This window comes from Seriola aureovittata, chromosome 9 (genome assembly GCF_021018895.1).
Source record: "Seriola aureovittata isolate HTS-2021-v1 ecotype China chromosome 9, ASM2101889v1, whole genome shotgun sequence".
NCBI lineage: Eukaryota > Metazoa > Chordata > Actinopteri > Carangiformes > Carangidae > Seriola > Seriola aureovittata.
Window position 1 is genome coordinate 9,801,201 of NC_079372.1, and position 18,775 is coordinate 9,819,975.

Below are 18,775 nucleotides of genomic sequence, written 5' to 3' on the forward strand. Positions count from 1 at the left end.
ACCTTTTTCAAGAAGTAGGTTAAAGTGACTGATGCAACAGTACTATGCATCAGCTTCTTTGATGTCAGCCGATGCTGACAGTCCTCTTACCATTTGACATACTGTGCAATGAAACTAGATTACCCCCCAAAATAAGGGGGTCTGGCCATGTTAGACCAGTTTTTATTTGGGAGTAGCTTTAAGCTACTCATTTGTGATCTCAGTGGTTCTGGTCAGAATTTGATATGATCTTTTGTGACTGTACATCAGAGTACACTGAAAAAGACAGTGAAAATTATTATTGAGCAAATTATTTTTGTTTTGTGAACTCTTTTTATTTATGTCTTCTCTAAAATAGTAGCAGATGATCAATATTTTCTGGTGTGAAATATGGAATACCTCAATACCTCTCAAATGATCAAATTAAAGGCCTGCTTGTCTGCTTTGAAAAGATGGATGTCGCACATTTCCTACCACTACATTCTGATAAAACTAAGATGCTATTTATTGGTCCGGCTCAACATAGACATTTGATAAATTAAAAAAATATTCATCAATGCAACTTGCATGCAGAGACCTTAATTCATGCCTTTATGTCATCCAGAATCCATTTTGTTTTGAGGCCTGCCACATGTGGCCAAATGGCTCAAAGCTACAGTTACAATTTTAACAAAAACTAGAAAATTTGACCACATGACACCAGTTTTAGCTTCTCTTCATTGGTTCCCCATCCATGTCAGTTAAAGTGCTTTTGAGGATCTTGAAAATGCTCAATGGGCTTGCCCCTTCATACATGTCTGATCTTCTTAAAGCTTATATTCTATCCACTTTCAGTATACAATACTACATCATTCCTGTTTTTTTCTTAAAACTTGAAGCAGAGCAGAGTACCAACTTGCATAGGTCTTTATTGGAAATAGCCAAGTAATTTTTAGGCAAATATTGGCACTTTTTCTTTTAAGAAATTAGCTGGAAACTACAGTTACCAGTTAACCTGTTAGCAGACACTAAGAAAAGATGACACACAGATGCTTGAACTGTTACTGTTGTATTAAAATTATTTTAATTTATTGCATTTTGTGCCGACATATAAAATGGTTTCTTTAAACCATTACTCGTACATAATTGCATAAGACATGGTAGAACATAAAACCATTACCATTTAAAAGACAATACAAACGGCCTATTTTATATCTATAAAAGCTGTATCAACACACATATTACACGTTATCTCTAAGCCTAAAATCACAGATCTATTTACAAATGCCCCATCTTCACTTGATAACCATGTTTAACTACACACAATGTCCTCACTTAAACAAGTGTGCCCATGTCAGGTTCACACACACACATACATGCACAGCATAAGGGCATGTAATCATAACTTTTACACATACACTCTGGTTGAGGGAGTTTAAGAGTTGTGACTAAACTTCTGCAGACCAATGACTGATATACAGTGCATTATGTTAATGTGATATTTCTGTTTTCCCCTTTTAATAAATTTGCAAAATTTCTAAAATTGAGTTTTCACTTTGTCATTATACAGTATTGAGTCTAGATTGATGAAGGAAAATACTGTTTTTTTTTTTTTAATTTTGGCATAAGGCTGCAACATAACAAAATGTGAAAAACGGTCTGAACACTTTCTAAATGCACTGGATGTACCTGCAGATGTACACCATTGTCGTATGAATTAAGAGTAAATACAGAACTATTCAGATTTGGAAATTGCTGATGTAATCCACCTGCACGTTTCAGAATTGTGAGGGAAACACTGAGGGCTGTACATATAAAAGAAGACCTATTGATGTATGTATGATGAGGTCAGGATAGGTCAAGTCAGGCATTAAAAACACTACATGTAAATCAGCAGGAAACATAGTATTAGAATAAGTCGTATGATTTCCTGGAAAAGATACTGAAGGCTAATGATTTTCTTTTTGCTAGAAATTGATTCAGGATTTCCTAAAAAAAAAAACCAAAAACTTTATTGCACTAATAGGCCAAGGAGAAGAGGGAAATACAATCATATGACTGTACACTTACATGTTTGGATTAAAACTTCCATCATGACACAACTAAATGCTTTGTTTGATAATGTGCAGTGACCCGACTCCTACGCCTACAAAATGTCTACAGGATCAGTTGATTTGCGTGAATGTCTATGACAAAACAGCAAGTGTGCATGAATTAATGTAAGTTCGAAAATTACTAAACCATACACAAATAGAAACTAAACATCCATTGTATATACACACACACACACACTCACACACACAAAAACAAATAACAGAGAGGTACTCTACAGGTTAGTCTGACTTGATGCATTCACCATGCGAAAACAGCTTAAAGGTCTCATATTGTAGAAAGATTTCCATGTCTGTTTTGATAATAAAGCAGGTCTAGGTGCTGTATAAATAGCGTGAAACTATCAAAATGCTCAATCCACAAAGAAACACACGCAGCCCGTATTCAGAAAGTGTGCATTAAAGCGAGCTGTGAGGACTTCCGTAATTTTCTGATGTCACAACTATACAGTCACTGCCAAAATGTAAAATATAGGACCTTTAATATGCACCTTACGATTCCTCTAAAATTCTTTGTAGTTATCAGTCTGTGCCTGTATTTTCTACATATGTCTGTCAACATCAAAACAAATTCCATCACATTTTAAAATGTACATTAGTGTAGCAGCAAATGGAAATAATGAACATTGTACATGAATAATTCAACAATTGGGAGGTACGCTGATTCGCTTACTCGCCTATAACTGATATGACTCTCATGTCTGCAGGATAATCATGAAGCTACAGCCAGAAGCAGACAGGTGGATTTTCTTTACCTTTAAAAAGAGCCAGGCTAACTGTTTTCCCCCTGTTTGCAGTCTTTATGTAAATGTTAAAGTAATAGAAGGTTAAATGGTTGGTTTATCATTTTTAATACCCAAATATGGTTAAGTAAAATCATTAGTTGACCACTCACTCAGTTTCTCTTGTGATATGTATTATGAGAGGTGAATGTGCTCTTGTGATATGTTAAACAAACCCACTGTTCTCATCTTGTTTATGTAGGTCAAAGGGCTACATGTGGTTTGAGTCTTTATGTACCCTGTTCATTTGTTTGCCCCTTGTTCTTGGTCTATAAAAAGGTTGGTTTGACTTTGGTTGTTGGGAGAAGGAATGTTGATACTTGCCAGCTTTGTGTAAACCATGTCCCCTTATTGATCAATAATAATAATAATCAATGATATTTTTTTTTAATTAATCTTTGGGTTGATCAGTGATTTAATTTCTGTGTTTGTGTCCAGTGTTTCAGAAGAAAATCACCACACTAAGCTAAGCTAGCCGTCCGCTAGCTACAGCTACATATTTAGCATGCCAACATGAGCGTGGTATCAATCTTTTCATTTAACTCTCAGTAAGAAAGTGCATTTCCCAAAATGTCAAAGTATTTCTGTAATACTGTGCACTTACCATGCATTAATTACAGCATTTTTAAATTATTTAAATAAATGACATTTGTACACCTTTTTATCTGAACCATACCATAAGAAAAATTAATTATCTGCGATAAAATTTATGACGTACAGCTGACGTAAATATATTTTAGTGCCTCTGACACCTATAAACATCTTACACTGGTTCATATTGTATATCTTTTTACAAACATAACATAAATAAAATACTATTAACTTTCTCCTGAATAATTTACATTACATTGTACAAGTGGAGAGATGTCTGGTCTAAAATATGTTTAAATTTCACATTTTAATTTTTACTTAAAATGGTTAAGTAAGCTTTTTTATTTTTTTAAAACCTGTCAAACCTCCTTCTCAAGCGAGTTGGTATCAAAAACATTTTTACATTATATATTGGCACATTTTGTTTGCAAGTGATCAGTAAGATTTATTAATTTTAGAGTTGTGAAGAGGATTTTTTTCTGAACCCATGACAAATAACAATTTCTGTTTGGAGATAAAATGTAGTTAACCTATGCACTAGTGCAACATCTACCACAGGACATTTTCTGGGCATTGTGGGAAATATGACTGCATAACTGCAGAACACTGGAGGTAATACATATCAAATGATTAGTGAAGGTGCTGTAATCAAAAGGGCCATCGCTGAACTCAGAGGCTGACTATATTCTGTTTTACAACATTTATATGATCCCTGTCCAATTGTGAGAGGGATAATGAAGTCAAACAATTAGGTCTGGGACCATTCAATTCCTATCAAGCTGTCTGCAATAAGAGAGCGATGCGGAAAAATAAATAAACAGATAAATCCCTGCCATAACAACAAGGACGATAAATGCAAAATAGTGGCAAATCTATTTTATCCAATTGGGTTTTGTCTGTTTCGAAAATGTATGCACATATTGACACACAGCTCCCACCTCTGCATTTTAAATTCTACAGTTAATTCCTGTGAATGTTTTGCATGACCATAAGAACATCCTCATCTAAGCTTTTTCCAATATGAATTAAAGACATTACTAGTGCTCTAATATTATTACTTGTGTGCTTCCAACCATATGATTAAATGCAAAAAACAGACCAGGACAAAGACAGACAGGATTAGATGAACAAATACATAAATAACATCTATAATAAATAATAGAAAATAAGAAAAATGGTAAAGAAAAAACATTCCTCTTTTACAAATAACCAGCAACAAAGCAAAAGGACAGAACGATTATTAAACATATAAGACAGGGGAAAGAAATGTTTGACTGCCCTCCATTTTCTTTTATTCCAATTCTTCTCTTATTAACCCTGTATTCTTAATTTAGTTTATTGCTCCACATTTGTATCATCGATTGTTACTCAGCTTTACTATCTATTGATACGGCAGTTTTCTGTGGATAAATTCAGTTTTTGGAGTTGAGTCTTGTTTTTCAATTCAGCTGTCAAAACTAACCACGACCTCATCTGCTGTTATCAGCTGACAAGCTGGGAACAGAAAGTATAACTGTTGCATAATTCTTGGTGTATCCTGCTGGTTAGAATGTAACAGATACAGCTAGGTCTATTAGATGTCACCTGTAAACACTGAAGTCTGACATGTTATGGCAGGTGACTGGACGGTTATGCGAGGATTTTCCTGGAATGATAGGGAGGCAGGAGAGGGCAGAGTCCATATAGGCGGCCATATTAAAAGCCTTTCAGGAATAGATGGTGATGACCTCACGTCCACCTCCACGCACTAGGAGGACCCGATTGAGACCGTCAGTGAGCACCTCAAGGAACTCCATGTCTGACATTCACAGTGAAGGAATCTAGTTTTTTACTTGACATATAAATGGAAAACCAAGTGAAAGGTTAATACTGTTGTTCACCATGTTGGTGAAAACGTTTTTGTTTGATGTACCTTCACAGGCCTGGCAGATGAACTCAAGTAACCTGACACATCATGATTCAAATGTGTGCATTTGAACTGATTTTAAGCTGGATGTTATTCAACACTATAAATTACATAAAAGGGGATATTGTTGGATTTTTTTTTTCATTCTGTTGAAATGTTAGTATCTTTCGGTCAAGTCTTTTAGCAATCAAACATTCATCAACTATTTTAAACTAATTATTTCATCCAATTTTGACTATTATCCATTTCTTTTGGCAATTTCAACCATCCTTTAAGCTAAAAGATTCATCCACTTGGTTTGGCATTAACTAACTTACAGATACTTCAACTAGCATACTTTCTGTTGCGGTAGCTGTTTCTATGGTGAAGATTTTTAAGCAAACTGATGCTAACTTAATAGGAAAGTGATGAAGGATCTTATGTAATTAACATTATTTACATATTTCACCAATAATCACTTAACCAGCTGATGTTGAATTTTTAAAAGTCTTTCCAACGGTTATATAATTTATATTTTACCGATAATGTAACTTGGAATATTTAGCTTATTTCAATCAATAATAAGCTCAAAATTGACAGTGTGTAATAGTGTGACTGACCAATTGAATCTCCACTGTGACTCTGTTTGGAGGAAATTGTATTAACACACATTTTTAATGGTGGCTTAGTCAACTTCTGTTACGACATCAGATTCTTATAAACAACAGTATAGTAACAGTGAGATGAGCAGCTGATCCCAGAGCTGTGGAGGAGAACTGTTATCTAATTAAATGTAGGGGCAATGTGATCACAAGCAGCAGATGTCAATTGACACAATGCAACACATTCCCACTTTTGGTGTAGACAGGAAGTTTACAGACAAAACAGCGGGACTGGAGCACTTCCTTGTTGTCAAAACACATAGAGTTAGAAGCACCAGAACTTTTCATCAGTTGTTAATGTGAATTTATTGTTTCGTGTTTAATGTTTTTACGCTGCCTTGCTGTGAAAAGAATTTCCTCTTACACTGACAATAATGATGTGAACTGATCTCAACACACAAAGAGAAATAAAATACAGCATGTAAGATGTAGGATACAGTTTTCAATGCCCACACGGTTCTTTGGTGGTCCAGGCATGTTGAGCAGCACAAGTTTCGCCTCCTTGGACTTCTTCATGATAACTTCATTGAGCCGCAGCGCTGTATGCATGCGCCTCACGTCAATCTGGTTCCTGATGCAGGAAACATTAGGTCACGTTGGGTTTGGTTTACATATCAGTCTGTTAGCAGCTTGGCTCAATTAGTTTAGTATGTCCCGCTACAATATGTTATTACTTACAGGTTCTCCCATTCCCTGCAGCAGCATGTTGGGAGGGAAATAATAATAATAATGATAATAAGTGAATTACATCTAGGACATGTGCTCATATAGGAAGCCTCATTTGTTAGTGGTTTAGGTTCAAAGTTTTGTTTGACACGTGCGCAGGAACAACGCGTATCTCTTCAAACCCAGGTACACGGGTCGATACGTACAAATATTTACCCCTGACCTATGTCCTTGTGGGTATGTCATGAGTCAGGAGTCTGCTTCCTGTGCACATGCTGAGTGAGGCAAGGGAAACTGACAGGTTACTCACGGCTTCATGTTGAAGAGGTCTTTGCCCGGCTCCGGGTGTCCTGCTAGAAGGGTCTTCCCCTTGTCTGCACCCTTATTGTCCGTCCAGGCGGTAGCGCCCCCTGCAGGCGCAACAGGCGACATAGGGCTCGTGGGGCTGGTCGGTGTGGAGGCGTTCTTACTGTGGATCAGCTGAACCTGTTTTGGGTTGGAGACAGCCACAGACTGAGAGGGACACCATGACATGACAGTGTGACAGGGTGAAAGAGAGGACAGAGACAGCTGTCAGCAAAGGTGAAACTTTGGAAGCCAGTGGCCAGCGGGAAACCACTGAGCAGCCACTGGGGAGAGTGAAAAATTGCTGTGATGGCTGCTTTTGTGATGCTTACTGCCACATAAAAAGTAAAAACAGAAGGTTCTGTCCAAGCTGGAGAACAGAGAGACAACAGGTATGGAGGGAACAAGGACAGAGGTGCTACAAATAAACAGGCAATTGCTCCTAAAGGGGCAACAGCAGCATTACCTCCTCTTCTGGTTTCTCTGCCACGCTGGTTCCCTCCTCAGCACTGTGCTGGGAGCGCAAGGTAGATGGGTTTTTACGTCGAATGGACCCACGGGATGAATCTGTGATGCTCTGGATCTATAGTTATAGAAAAATAAATAAAGAAATTGATTATATTCAATTTGTAATTTCCCTCCAGACTTTATTCTCCTCCCTCAAATCAAGTCCAGACACAAACGTCTTATTATGAACCAATTCTCTGCTCCAGAGCTGATATTCACACAATAATGTGATAATGAAAACATCAAAATTAATATCACAGTGTTCAGTGGGCCTGTGTTGACTAAAATTTCTGTTTATCCTAAAACTCTCAGTCTTACTTCTCTCTCCATCTCATTCTTGGTCAGATGCATTTGTTTGAGGATCTGTGATCGTTGCTCCATTATCAGTGTCTTCTCATAGGTGTAGGCTGAGATGTCACCATCATGCTTTTAATGAGAAAAAGAACATTTCTTCTGTGTTACACAGGTGTCATGTACTGAAACAGGTGTCATATAACAAGAAGGCAGGTTCTATAGATAGAAGACCAACCTATTTTTAAACAAAATTTCCATGCAGGATGTGTTAGTGAACTCAGATAATGTGTCAGACAAGTCTCTCACCATCTCGACCACTTCCACCTCAGCATCGATGCGCAGGTGATAGAGGAAGGTGATGAGGTCTTTCTTCATCTGGATACTATTATCATCCATCTGAGCTACAGTGAAAATGCGCATCTTGCACTTCCTCCAGACCTTCAGGACAAAACAGGAACACTCACAGATAATGAACAAAATTTCTCAATGTTCTTTTAAACGCACTGTCCCAGAGTTTCTTCAGACAAAGTCATATCAAACCTTCTCAAACATAAGAATTTCAGAGTCTTGTTTCCCACCTTATGTTGGCGCAGCAGGAAGGGCAGAAGCATGAGCATGCCTCCGTCGTGGACAATCCACCACACATCTATGTGACCTTCAGTGAAGCGCTCTCCGTTGGATGGGTAGCTGGAGATGTTCTTAGGAACCAACAAGGCCAGACTGGCTACAGTTGTCTCTCTAACCACCTCTGCAAAGGGACAGAAGAAATTGATTTCTTGTAAAAAACAGAGAAAGGCCTGAGACAACATGGCTGCTCTTCTTTTAATCAATTGGTTTAATTTGTCCTATTAAATGTCATGGTTTGCTATGGCAGACACTTTTTGTTAGTTTTGTTTTGGAGTTTTTGCACTTCCTGTTTTATTTTGTAGTTGGTTTCCTTGTGTCAGTGTTTTGCTTCCTGTCTTGGTCCTGTGTCTGTGGTGATTGTCTGCCCCGCCCTAATGTGATTCACCTGTGTTCAATCACCCTTGCCTCCCTTGTCTATATAGTCCTTGTGCTCCCCTTTGTCTGTTGATTTCTGGGTTTGTCCTCATCGGTCCACGTCTCCTGTTCTTGTCTGGTTCATCTCCAAGCTGTTAACGTCCTGTTCATCTCCAGGTTTGTCCTTGTTCTGTTCTTGTTGCCTGTCATGTGGTTCTCTGTGCCTGTTTTTTGAAGTTCTTTTGTTGGATAAACCTGCTTGCACCGTCCCCAATGTGTTGGCTGCATTTGGGTCCACCCCTACTTACCTCAAAACCCTGACATTAAACAGGAGGGGAGAAATGAGTAGAACAAATTTCTCTGGTGATGGTGTTAACCACATATCAGCATTCATAATATCTGGAGCCTGACTGATGCTGGATTAATGAGGCCAGCAATGAAACTGTTTGAGGGTTAAAAAAAAAAAATCTGCTAATGATATATCAGTTGATATTTATTCTTTAACAGAAACACATAAATATCATAAGCAAATATTTCTTATGAAGATCCATTCAATTTGGATATTAAAGAATTATTACAAAGAAATGAACTGAGCAGGACATTTAATAGTGGAAAAATTAACTTTACTTACTTTTCTTACTCTTTCTGCTGGACAAACTATGTACCTCAAACATATCTTGTTACTCACTAAAACATGAATCATATATATTCTGATACTGATAAAGCCGAGGTAAGATAATACTGGCAGATAAAATTGACCGTACCAATGTTTTGGTCGGGCTCGAACAAGATTAAATTAATTTCTGACTTGCTGCTATTGTAGAGGCTTTCACAAGGCTTCATGTGGTATGTTAGGTAAAAGAAAAAGTTTAAAAAAAAAAAAAAAAAAAAAAATCTCTCTGTTGCTTCTATGAATAGACTTTCAGCTGTATGTGTTCAGTCATGGTTCATTATTTTCCTTTAATAATCAAAACCAGGATAATCGGATGTTGACTGAAGAGAGCAATCACAGAAATGTAACATTCAATAATTAATATCAAAGATATCCTTCCTTTCACCCGGGACTGAAGACTTACCAATAAAGTTCCTAAATTGCTGGTGGTACTCGGGCTGTTTCCAGTTACGGGGCCAGCTGACCATCACAGTGTTGTGCTTCAGACCCCCCAGTCCTCCAACTTGGATCAGGTGGGACGTCCCATCTCGCAGGTTGGAGGAGATGACCACCTGAGAGAAACCCTTCACCTTCTCTGTCTCCATCAACTTACGCAACGACTGCAGAGACACAGAGGGGAAGACAGCTGTCAGTGGGTCTGTGATTACATAAGTGGTAATTGTGGCAATGCGCACTGTGTTGGGAGATTAATTAACATTGGACGGACCTGGTCTGCCCTCTGTGCGTCACTGTGGTTGTCGAGGAAGGTTCCTTGAACTGCAGTACCAACGATGGTTAGACCTTTCCCTGCTTTCAGCTGATTGGTCAGAGACAGCAGACGAGGCTGCTCTACGTTTTGCTCGTCATCCACATTCACCAGAACCAGGATCTGAGGCCTGACACAAAAAAAACAAAGCAGCAGGACACTGAAACAGGACAGTAAAAGAAATTGACAAGTGAAAGCCCACTGGTCATTAATTGTTTTAATATTATGACTCAAAATGTTCATCTCAAAATATAAACTTATGTCATAAGTAAACATATGTCAGTCTGTTTTTCAAATGTGTGTTTTATTATGAAAAAGAAAAAATGTCTTTGGGGAAATATTAGAAATACTTTTTTCATCTCGAGGTCTGTTTGACAGCTGTAGCCTACATGTCAGTGTGTTAGCTGGGATTTTGAAGCATTTAAATTGACCTAAGTAATATTTGAAGGTAATTTTACATGCTGTTTAATGTGCTGCAGCCAGGCAGCTAAATAGTTATCTAGCCTACAAACTGACATTAGCAGTGTGCTTATTCCCAGTGAATGTTTGTTTGGTCGCTCATTCATCAAGCTGAGGTGCAGGACACGATGTGTATGTGTTTGTAAGTTAAATAAGAAGAGACTTTGGGCAGGAAACCAATCTGCTAAGTCTGTGGTTTTTGTGTATAATAATATAATTATAGAAATTTCTCCCATTTGATTTCTGATTTTTTTTTTTTTTCTCTTTTGTGTCAAAGGAGAACATAGGACAACAGAGGATTAACAGAGCAGATATGTATGTTGAAGCAGACAAACTGACTGTTTAAAGTTGAAAAATGAGCTGACTAACCTCCAGTTCTTGGTGTGTGGTGGTCCCTCCTCCAGCCTCATGAGAGCGAAGCGAGCAGCGCTCAGCGAGATGCCGCGTATCCCATCACCCCACTCCTTCTCAGCTCTGTTATACAACACATTCATGAGTCAGCACAAGATGTATATATGTACTTGAAATGTATAAATATATGCTTATTAAAAATGTGAAAATTAAGCAAGCCCAATCCATCAGTCATAAACTAAAACAATTACCACCAGCAGAAAAATTGGATTTATTGCAAAACTGACAGGGACAAACAGGGTGACAACTCAAGGTGGAAGCTGCAATACGATCTTATGCTTGCTTCTTGCCGTCATGATGATTACTTACCCACAGAACTCGATGTATTTGTAGATGCAGGTGGCGATGCCCATGGCAACTATGGCGTAATACCAGGAACAGATGAACATGAGTGACAGGCACAAACTCATACCCAGGAAAGACAGAGCCCTGTGGGGGACAGGACGTCACATGAAATTGGGAATTTCGGCGAGCTTCCCACCACTGGTTGGAGCACAGCAGTGGCCACAGCTTGTAAATAGGAGGTTTTATGTGTTGAACTGCTGCTGAGGTAAAACAGGTGTCTGCAGTTCCTGAGACTGATGCTGGATGCAGGTAAGAGAGCATGTCTTTCTGCAGAGTTAAAACCGGAAACCTTCATTCTGCTAAAAAAAAACATACTTTGGTATTTAGTAAAAGTTTAACTTCTAGGGTTGTCTGCTAAATCAGGACTGTGTGGGTGGGGTTTAATCAGATTTTTATTTTTATTCAAATTTGCTAATTCTAATTTTCTCATGTCAAATAACCAAGATGGTTCAGAAAATTGTGTTTTACTGTTGGATCCTATCACTCATTGTACTCCATTTTATTTGTCTCATTCATCTGCACAAGGACACATACATATGCAGGTGCCAGTGGTTTCACACAATTACAATGATCTAAAGGTGGAGATAGTGCGCCAAAAAAAATGTACCGGTAAAACTTGCTAAAGCTAGTAAACATGAATGTAAACAATACAGGATTTAAAATACTTTAAAAAAAATCAGCTTTCTAATGATCTATGACCTCAAGGATACTCCTCAGAGCTTATTTAAATGGACTACACTATATGGTTGGAGAGTCTTTTGACACTGACACACAAACTCACCAGTGGTAGAACTTAAAGCGCGGCCTCCAGTTTGGCGTCCTCAGCAAAGTCTGCAGGGCACAGGCAAGATTGACAAACATGTAGCACATCAAGAAGAACCTGAAGAAAGATGGAACAGATGAAGGGAGAGAGAAACAGAGAAAGACATTAAAGAGAAAAAGAAAGAGGTAAGACAGTGAGACGGCTCTTAACTAAAGTGAGTGTTGATCAGCAATGAACATACAGTGTTGTACTCACATGGAGAGGATGGGTGCCACTGCATCCAGGGAGGCGATGATGATGCCAATCTCACAGATGCTGGCTGTGAGCAGGAGGGCCCAGGTGGGCTCCCCATTGTCTTTGCCATGCCCAAACACCTGCAGCAACATGAAAGGATTAAATCAAATCAGACCTTACAGTAATAACTTATGTCATGCGTGCATTTTGTGTTATGCATACAAATACAAAAGGAATTCAACAACATTCAAAAATCACTCGTGTATTGTATAATTAAACAAAAACATAATGAAAAGTAATTAATTAGTCCATCTTGTCTTCTTTTCAGACTTTTGAGACAAAGTTAGTAAACTTCAAAATATCAAGATTGAACAAACATTAAATTTTTTGATCATCTGTGCATCAGAATACAATGTGTCAGTTTGAAATCACTTTGAAATCATAGTATGTACAGTACAAAAGTAAACTGGACTTGTTTTCCTCTTATCCCAAATCACACAGCTAATTTCTGAGCCTGCCAACATCAGTAGCCAGATGAAGAACACCAGGTCCTAACTGTGTAAATGCTAGACAAGCAAGATGCAACATACTGTACGATTTATAGCCATACTTTTATTTAATATGCAAATATGTCCTTAGCTTGGCTTTAAAAAATATATTTTCAAAGCACAAACCACAACATTACATCAACCCCCTTCAAAATTGATTGAAGCTCTTTATGAACTTGAATGGTACATGCTGCATGTGTACTCACTCTAAGAAATGGGATGATGCCGTCCCTTGAGATGGCCTGCAGGAGACGTGGCGCTCCTGTCAGACTCTGAAGCCCAGCTCCGCAGGTGGAAAAGAAGGAGCCAAACACAATGACCCACGGAGACGGCCATGCCAGTGTACCAATCACCAGGTTACCATTGACCCCTTCACCAAACCTGTGGAGAGAGAGAGGTGAAGATAAAACAACTTAAGCTGTAATAACACACACTGACTTGTTCACAACTCATTCTAGCACATAATCAAATTTCTATAACATATTCAGTGTTGACAAAAGTAGCCTACAGTCTAGAAACTAATCTTAATTGAAGTTGCCCAAATTCTAATTTTCATTAAGGCGAGGTATAATTATATTATTTCTTTCTACAAAGTCTTTTAGATAATGTTATACTAAATGTTAAGGATTCACTAATATGAACAGATGGAAACCGTTCCAAGAAATGGAAAGGATAAAGTTGAAGTGGACTACAATTTCCCTGTTTTTTAGTCATACTTGTTTATATTTTGGAAAATTATGTACACCGAATTCACTATTAAGAATCATTATTTGCTATGTATCACTGAATGCACAAAAAGCTATCAATGAATTACTTTAACTTTTTACTTGCTGAAGAAAAGTTAAAAATGTGATGATTCCCAGGCAAGTTCTGGAGTTACAATAAGTTTCTTTTTTCCGATTTCTAAGCAGATTTATGGATGTTTATTCACGATGGACATCGGAGATAATGATATCCTCGTAAAGAGTAAGTCACACTGAATCTACACATAAGGGTATCATGTTGTGACTCAGTAAAAAGGTTTTCTGTGCTGGTTGCAATTAGTGAATAAAGCTATCATTAGTTACAAAATTTGGTTATAAACGCTATCATCATATAAACTAATTTTATTTCAACAACCCTGTAAAGAGGTCTTAAATATGCACATAATGGCTGTATACATGATATGATGCTAAAAAACTGCATATCCCAGGCAAGCGGTCAAGCATCAAAAATGTTCTAAGTAGTAAAGGTGATGCTAATTTTAACTATTTTTCATTAATGATGAATCTGAAAAGTAATTGGTAACTAAAGCTGTCAAATAAATGTAGTTAGGTAAAGACTGTCCTCAAAAATCACATTTAAATTTACAATCAGACTTACTTGTCCCTGAGGACTACTCCTTCTATACAGGCACCGAACAGCACCACACAAGACATGTCTAGGGTCAAAATGATTAAGGAATACATTGTTCAGAATAGTTGACCCAATCACGACGATAACATGAGAAAGATAAAATCATAGTCATCATCCAGCACTGTCAGAGCCACAGTATTTCTCTATTGACCTTGGCTCATTGAAGGATACACACAGTAGATGTGGTGGTGATGGCTGCAATGGTGCCGATGGGGATCGACTTCTGAGCGTCACGCAGGTCTCCGGAGCGGTTGGAGCCGGCCATGATACCTGTGAGAGGAGCAAGATGAAATAATTAAGATGTTTTATGCTTTTACACCTGCATGGGAGGGCGATATCTCTTTTTCTTATTCTCCTCTCACACTGAATCAAGACAGCTTGATGAACTTCAGTAACTGCTCTGTCTAATCAAGTTAAATTTATGGAGGGTTCACAAAATACACAGGAAGATCTTATAGAGAGCTGAAGCAAATTCTGGAAGTCTTACTTTGTCTGCTGTTCGGTGCTGAGCAGATAATATAAAGTTTTTCCACTGAAAAAATGACTGAGTGATAGTGAACAAAAAAAAAAGTAAAGCTGTGGGCCGAATCAAAAGACACTGATATGCTCAGCAGATCTGAGGGGGACTGCCAGATCTATTGTTGATGTAAAAATATTGACTAGAGCAGCTTTAAAGATAGTTTTGATATGGACTGCCCCTCATCCAAGTGAGGACTTCCTCTGTTCCCTTCAGATGTCTCTTCACTGGGCCTGTCTGATGCCAACCTGTGACAGATGGGAAGTATATCCCCACCAGCAGGGTGAAGAAGCTCGTGATATCAGCCAGGACGTAGCGGTTGGAGCTGGTTATGGGAGTGTCTGGATCCATGTCTGATGCAAGTCCACGCTTCTCCACGACCACCCCTTTTTCCAGGTAGTTACCAAACAGGTTCTCTGAAAGACAGACGAGCATGTGACCCTTTTGTCACATTGAGTGATAGTGGGTATTGTCATTTACACTGCAAGGCATCTCTTACCTGCCAGGATGCCACTAGTGACCCCTGGGATGCCCTGTATCTCTGTGATGTTGTTGTTAGTGAAGTAATCGTCACAGGTGGCATTGAGGTACTCAGAATCACAGAAGGACCTCCACAGTTTGGTGGTGACAGTTTCGTTGTCTATTTCAATGAACTTTGCACACACGTCATATCCTTTGGAGAGAAGAGTTCGATTCCCCAGGATGCAGACGCTGCAGAGAAAGTCAACAAAAGCCTCACTGTCACACACACGGATTTGACATCACCGAAGACTTTGACCAGTGATTCAACGAGTCACCTACGGGAAGACAGGGGGTTCAATGGCGGTCTTGATAACTCCAGCATAAACGGCCAGAATGGAGAGGATGACGCAGGCCAGGAAAACCAGTGCCAACTTGTTAACATATTTGACCCCCACAAACACCACCAGTGCCATGAAGCTCAGTACGATGGTGCCGTACACCCGCATGTTGTTGAGGAGAGCCGCTTCTGCCTCTGGCCCCTCTAGGCCCTCGATCTTGAAGATGGCTGCCTGAGGAACAATGTAAATCTGAAAGAATGGAAAGATGGAGGGATGAATGTGGATGAAGGTCACGTAGAGGGAAGAGAATAAGATGAGGTGTGGTTGAGTATGGCGCAGAAGAAAAGAAAATTAAACTTGTAAATTAAACTCAGTACACTCGTATCATAGAAAACTGTGAACCTTTTTTTCTAATTGGTAGTTGCCAAATAATTTTCTGTTAATTGACTAATTGATTGATCAACCAATCATTTCTTTATTTACTTTAATTAGTTTCTGGGTTCCTGAGTTCCTGAGGCTAATGATGATTTAATTAAGAGAGTTTCACAACAGACATTTTGACATGTGTTCACAGGATGATCACCAATGTAAAAGCAAAACAACTAATAATGCATCTGTTACATTTAAGTATCTCTGTAGTCATAACAGTGACACGGCAACAAACACAATAACAGTTTTTGTGTTATTGTCTGTCATGACTTATCAAAATATCTGCAGTGAATGAGGCCTATACAGACCAGGACAGCATGCAACACAATTAACATGTGAGTTTTTTGATAATTAAGGCGACTTACCAGCAGGATTTCAATGCAGCCAAGAATGTACATAGCACCTGCAAAAGTGGTTCCTAAGTAGAAGCAGATCCCAACAGCTCCACCAAACTCAGGCCCCAGCGAGCGAGAGATCATGTAGTATGAACCTCCAGCTGTGAGACACAAACACACAGAAAAGTCACCGCTCTGTCACACACAAACACACCTGTACATATCCCCTTCGACATCCACTCACCTGGCACAACTCCATTTGTTGCAATGGCACTCATTGAGATGGCTGTGAGCATGGTCTGGAGAAAAACAGCACACGAGAGAAGAGGGTTACAGGACCATGAGAGGCAGCAGGTGGACACGTCACATTAAATATGGCTGACGGAGAGGTTTTGATGAACTCGGGGAGGAAGCAAAGAAAAACATCCACAGTCTGAATCATCTGGTCATGAAAAATTGATCATCGTGGGGATAACTACAGCTGGTTAAGCACATACTGTCACTTCAATGACACTGTCTGCTACAACCAGAGGTGGAAAGGAACTGATTACATTTAACTAATAATGAATCTAATTTATTTAATAACAAGTATTGCATTTAAGTACAATTTCCATTTTATGAGATTTTGATTCCACCTCTTCGGTTCAGACTGAAGTATCTCAACAGCTATTGGATGGATTGACATGATATTTTCTACAGACATTCATTGTCCCAAGAAGATGACACCCACAGACTTTAGTGATCCCCTGACTTTTCCTCTGGTGCCACAATGAGGTTCACATTTGTGGTTTTCAGTTAAACAACTACTGGATGGATTCCCATGAAATTTCAATATGAACATTCATGTTTCTGTCTTTGTGAAATCTAATGACTTTGACGATCCCCGGACTTTTCATCTAGCATCATCATCAGGTCAAACTTAGAATTTTTTAATTTCTTCAGTTTATGATCGAACACCTGCAAAATGAAGGACATTCCCATCCAAAACTTATATGTTATGAATATGTAAGCAGCAGTGCTGGGGTGTTAGTAGGTTTATTGGCAGTGTGCCTCATGCCAGGCTTTACTATGTCACCTTCACCATCTGTGCAATTCAAATTATAACTAGAGACAGTCTTGTGATGGGATCACATGTTCCCGTGAGTGCTCAGTAGTCATTATAACATGTGTACTCAAGCACTCACATGTTGGACCACACCCATCTTTGAACTGAGCCTTCATTTTGATCTCAATTACAAACGTGAAAGGTTTTATGACTGTATCTCTCTGGGTTGCAAAGTCTGTCCACAGACAGAAACACAGACATAGAAACACCTGCCACTATAGTAGTTGTCTCCAGGACCACATTTTGCCATGATGACACACACACACACAGACACACAGACTCATGCAAGGTGAAAACAATAGCAGACATGCTGTTGCTGGTAATTACACACTATGTTCTATATTATAACAGCCTGTAGCTTAATCACAATTGGTTATGTTTGTGTTAAATAACCACTTTACACAGATATAATTGTGTAGATGGAAGTTTGCAGGTCTGTGCTACTGTATTAAATTTGACAGGCATAATTTAATTTAATGTAACTGTCTGTTTTCTGAGTGGACAGGGGTCACATTACACAGAAGATCTAAGATAGCAGGGACATCTGCAGTTTTACTCGCCGTGGAGCAACACATGAAGACGATTATGAAGGAACCTAAAACGCCTCCAATTCCAACCATCCAGGTCATCCGCAGGAAGAGAATCACCCCAAAAATGTTCTGGATACATGGCAAGTATACCCCCATCAGAGTGCCCAGCTGTGGTGCCTGGAAAAAGTAAAACAAAGTGTCAAACCTGATTTCAGATTCTCAGTTTTCCAAATTGCTCATCTTACTTTTCATGTGAATGAATGGAAATGGGGGTTATAATCTGTTATTTTGCACTTTGTTGTTCAGTCCTTGTCTCTTTAAATCTATTCTGCCTTTTAAATTCATGGAACGAGGTCCAAGTCTGTCATTAGAGACAAAGGGGTTTATTCTTTTAAAACAAAGAGAGATGGTAATCTTGTTGAGAAGATGAAGACGAGCTTTTGGGTCTGTTTCCTCTTTGACACGAATGTATTGGCAGCAGCAAATTCAACCATTTCCCAGTGATAAATATCTACACACATTGATCCATAAATCCAGTGCTGTAAAACAACGAACTACAAACTATAAACGATAACACTTGACTTTTGTTTGTGTAAGATGAATGTCTCTTTTCGATTATTCATTAACCACTGTATTTAGTCACACTTAATAAATTGTTTCTATCAATATCATGTGACTGTGCTTGTGTCATTGTGTCTGTTTTA

At 38.7% G+C, this 18,775-nt stretch overlaps 1 protein-coding gene across 2 annotated transcripts in view; it reads right to left on the minus strand.

Annotated features, from left to right (window-relative positions):
- Positions 1–1,019: 1,019 nt before the first annotated feature.
- slc12a5b (solute carrier family 12 member 5b) overlaps positions 1,020–18,775 on the minus strand; it is a 45,516-nt gene continuing 27,760 nt past the window's right edge. Inside the window, exons 4-26 of one of the 2 annotated variants that reach the window (XM_056385803.1) lie at positions 18,102–18,248; positions 16,681–16,735; positions 16,467–16,597; positions 15,674–15,921; positions 15,372–15,583; positions 15,121–15,288; positions 14,527–14,625; positions 14,323–14,380; positions 13,167–13,341; positions 12,434–12,552; positions 12,197–12,295; positions 11,380–11,499; positions 11,029–11,133; positions 10,162–10,330; positions 9,859–10,054; positions 8,380–8,549; positions 8,108–8,239; positions 7,826–7,933; positions 7,467–7,583; positions 6,966–7,168; positions 6,668–6,682; positions 6,427–6,560; positions 1,020–5,240 (exon numbers count right to left, since the gene is read on the minus strand). In XM_056385803.1, coding sequence (XP_056241778.1) covers positions 5,149–5,240; positions 6,427–6,560; positions 6,668–6,682; positions 6,966–7,168; positions 7,467–7,583; positions 7,826–7,933; positions 8,108–8,239; positions 8,380–8,549; positions 9,859–10,054; positions 10,162–10,330; positions 11,029–11,133; positions 11,380–11,499; positions 12,197–12,295; positions 12,434–12,552; positions 13,167–13,341; positions 14,323–14,380; positions 14,527–14,625; positions 15,121–15,288; positions 15,372–15,583; positions 15,674–15,921; positions 16,467–16,597; positions 16,681–16,735; positions 18,102–18,248 — 3,072 coding nt within the window. In that variant the 3' untranslated portion in view covers positions 1,020–5,148. Of the gene's footprint in view, positions 5,241–6,426; positions 6,561–6,667; positions 6,683–6,965; positions 7,169–7,466; positions 7,584–7,825; positions 7,934–8,107; positions 8,240–8,379; positions 8,550–9,858; positions 10,055–10,161; positions 10,331–11,028; positions 11,134–11,379; positions 11,500–12,196; positions 12,296–12,433; positions 12,553–13,166; positions 13,342–14,322; positions 14,381–14,526; positions 14,626–15,120; positions 15,289–15,371; positions 15,584–15,673; positions 15,922–16,466; positions 16,598–16,680; positions 16,736–18,101; positions 18,249–18,775 lie in introns of those variants that run through there. The other variant, XM_056385802.1, reaches the window with a different exon arrangement.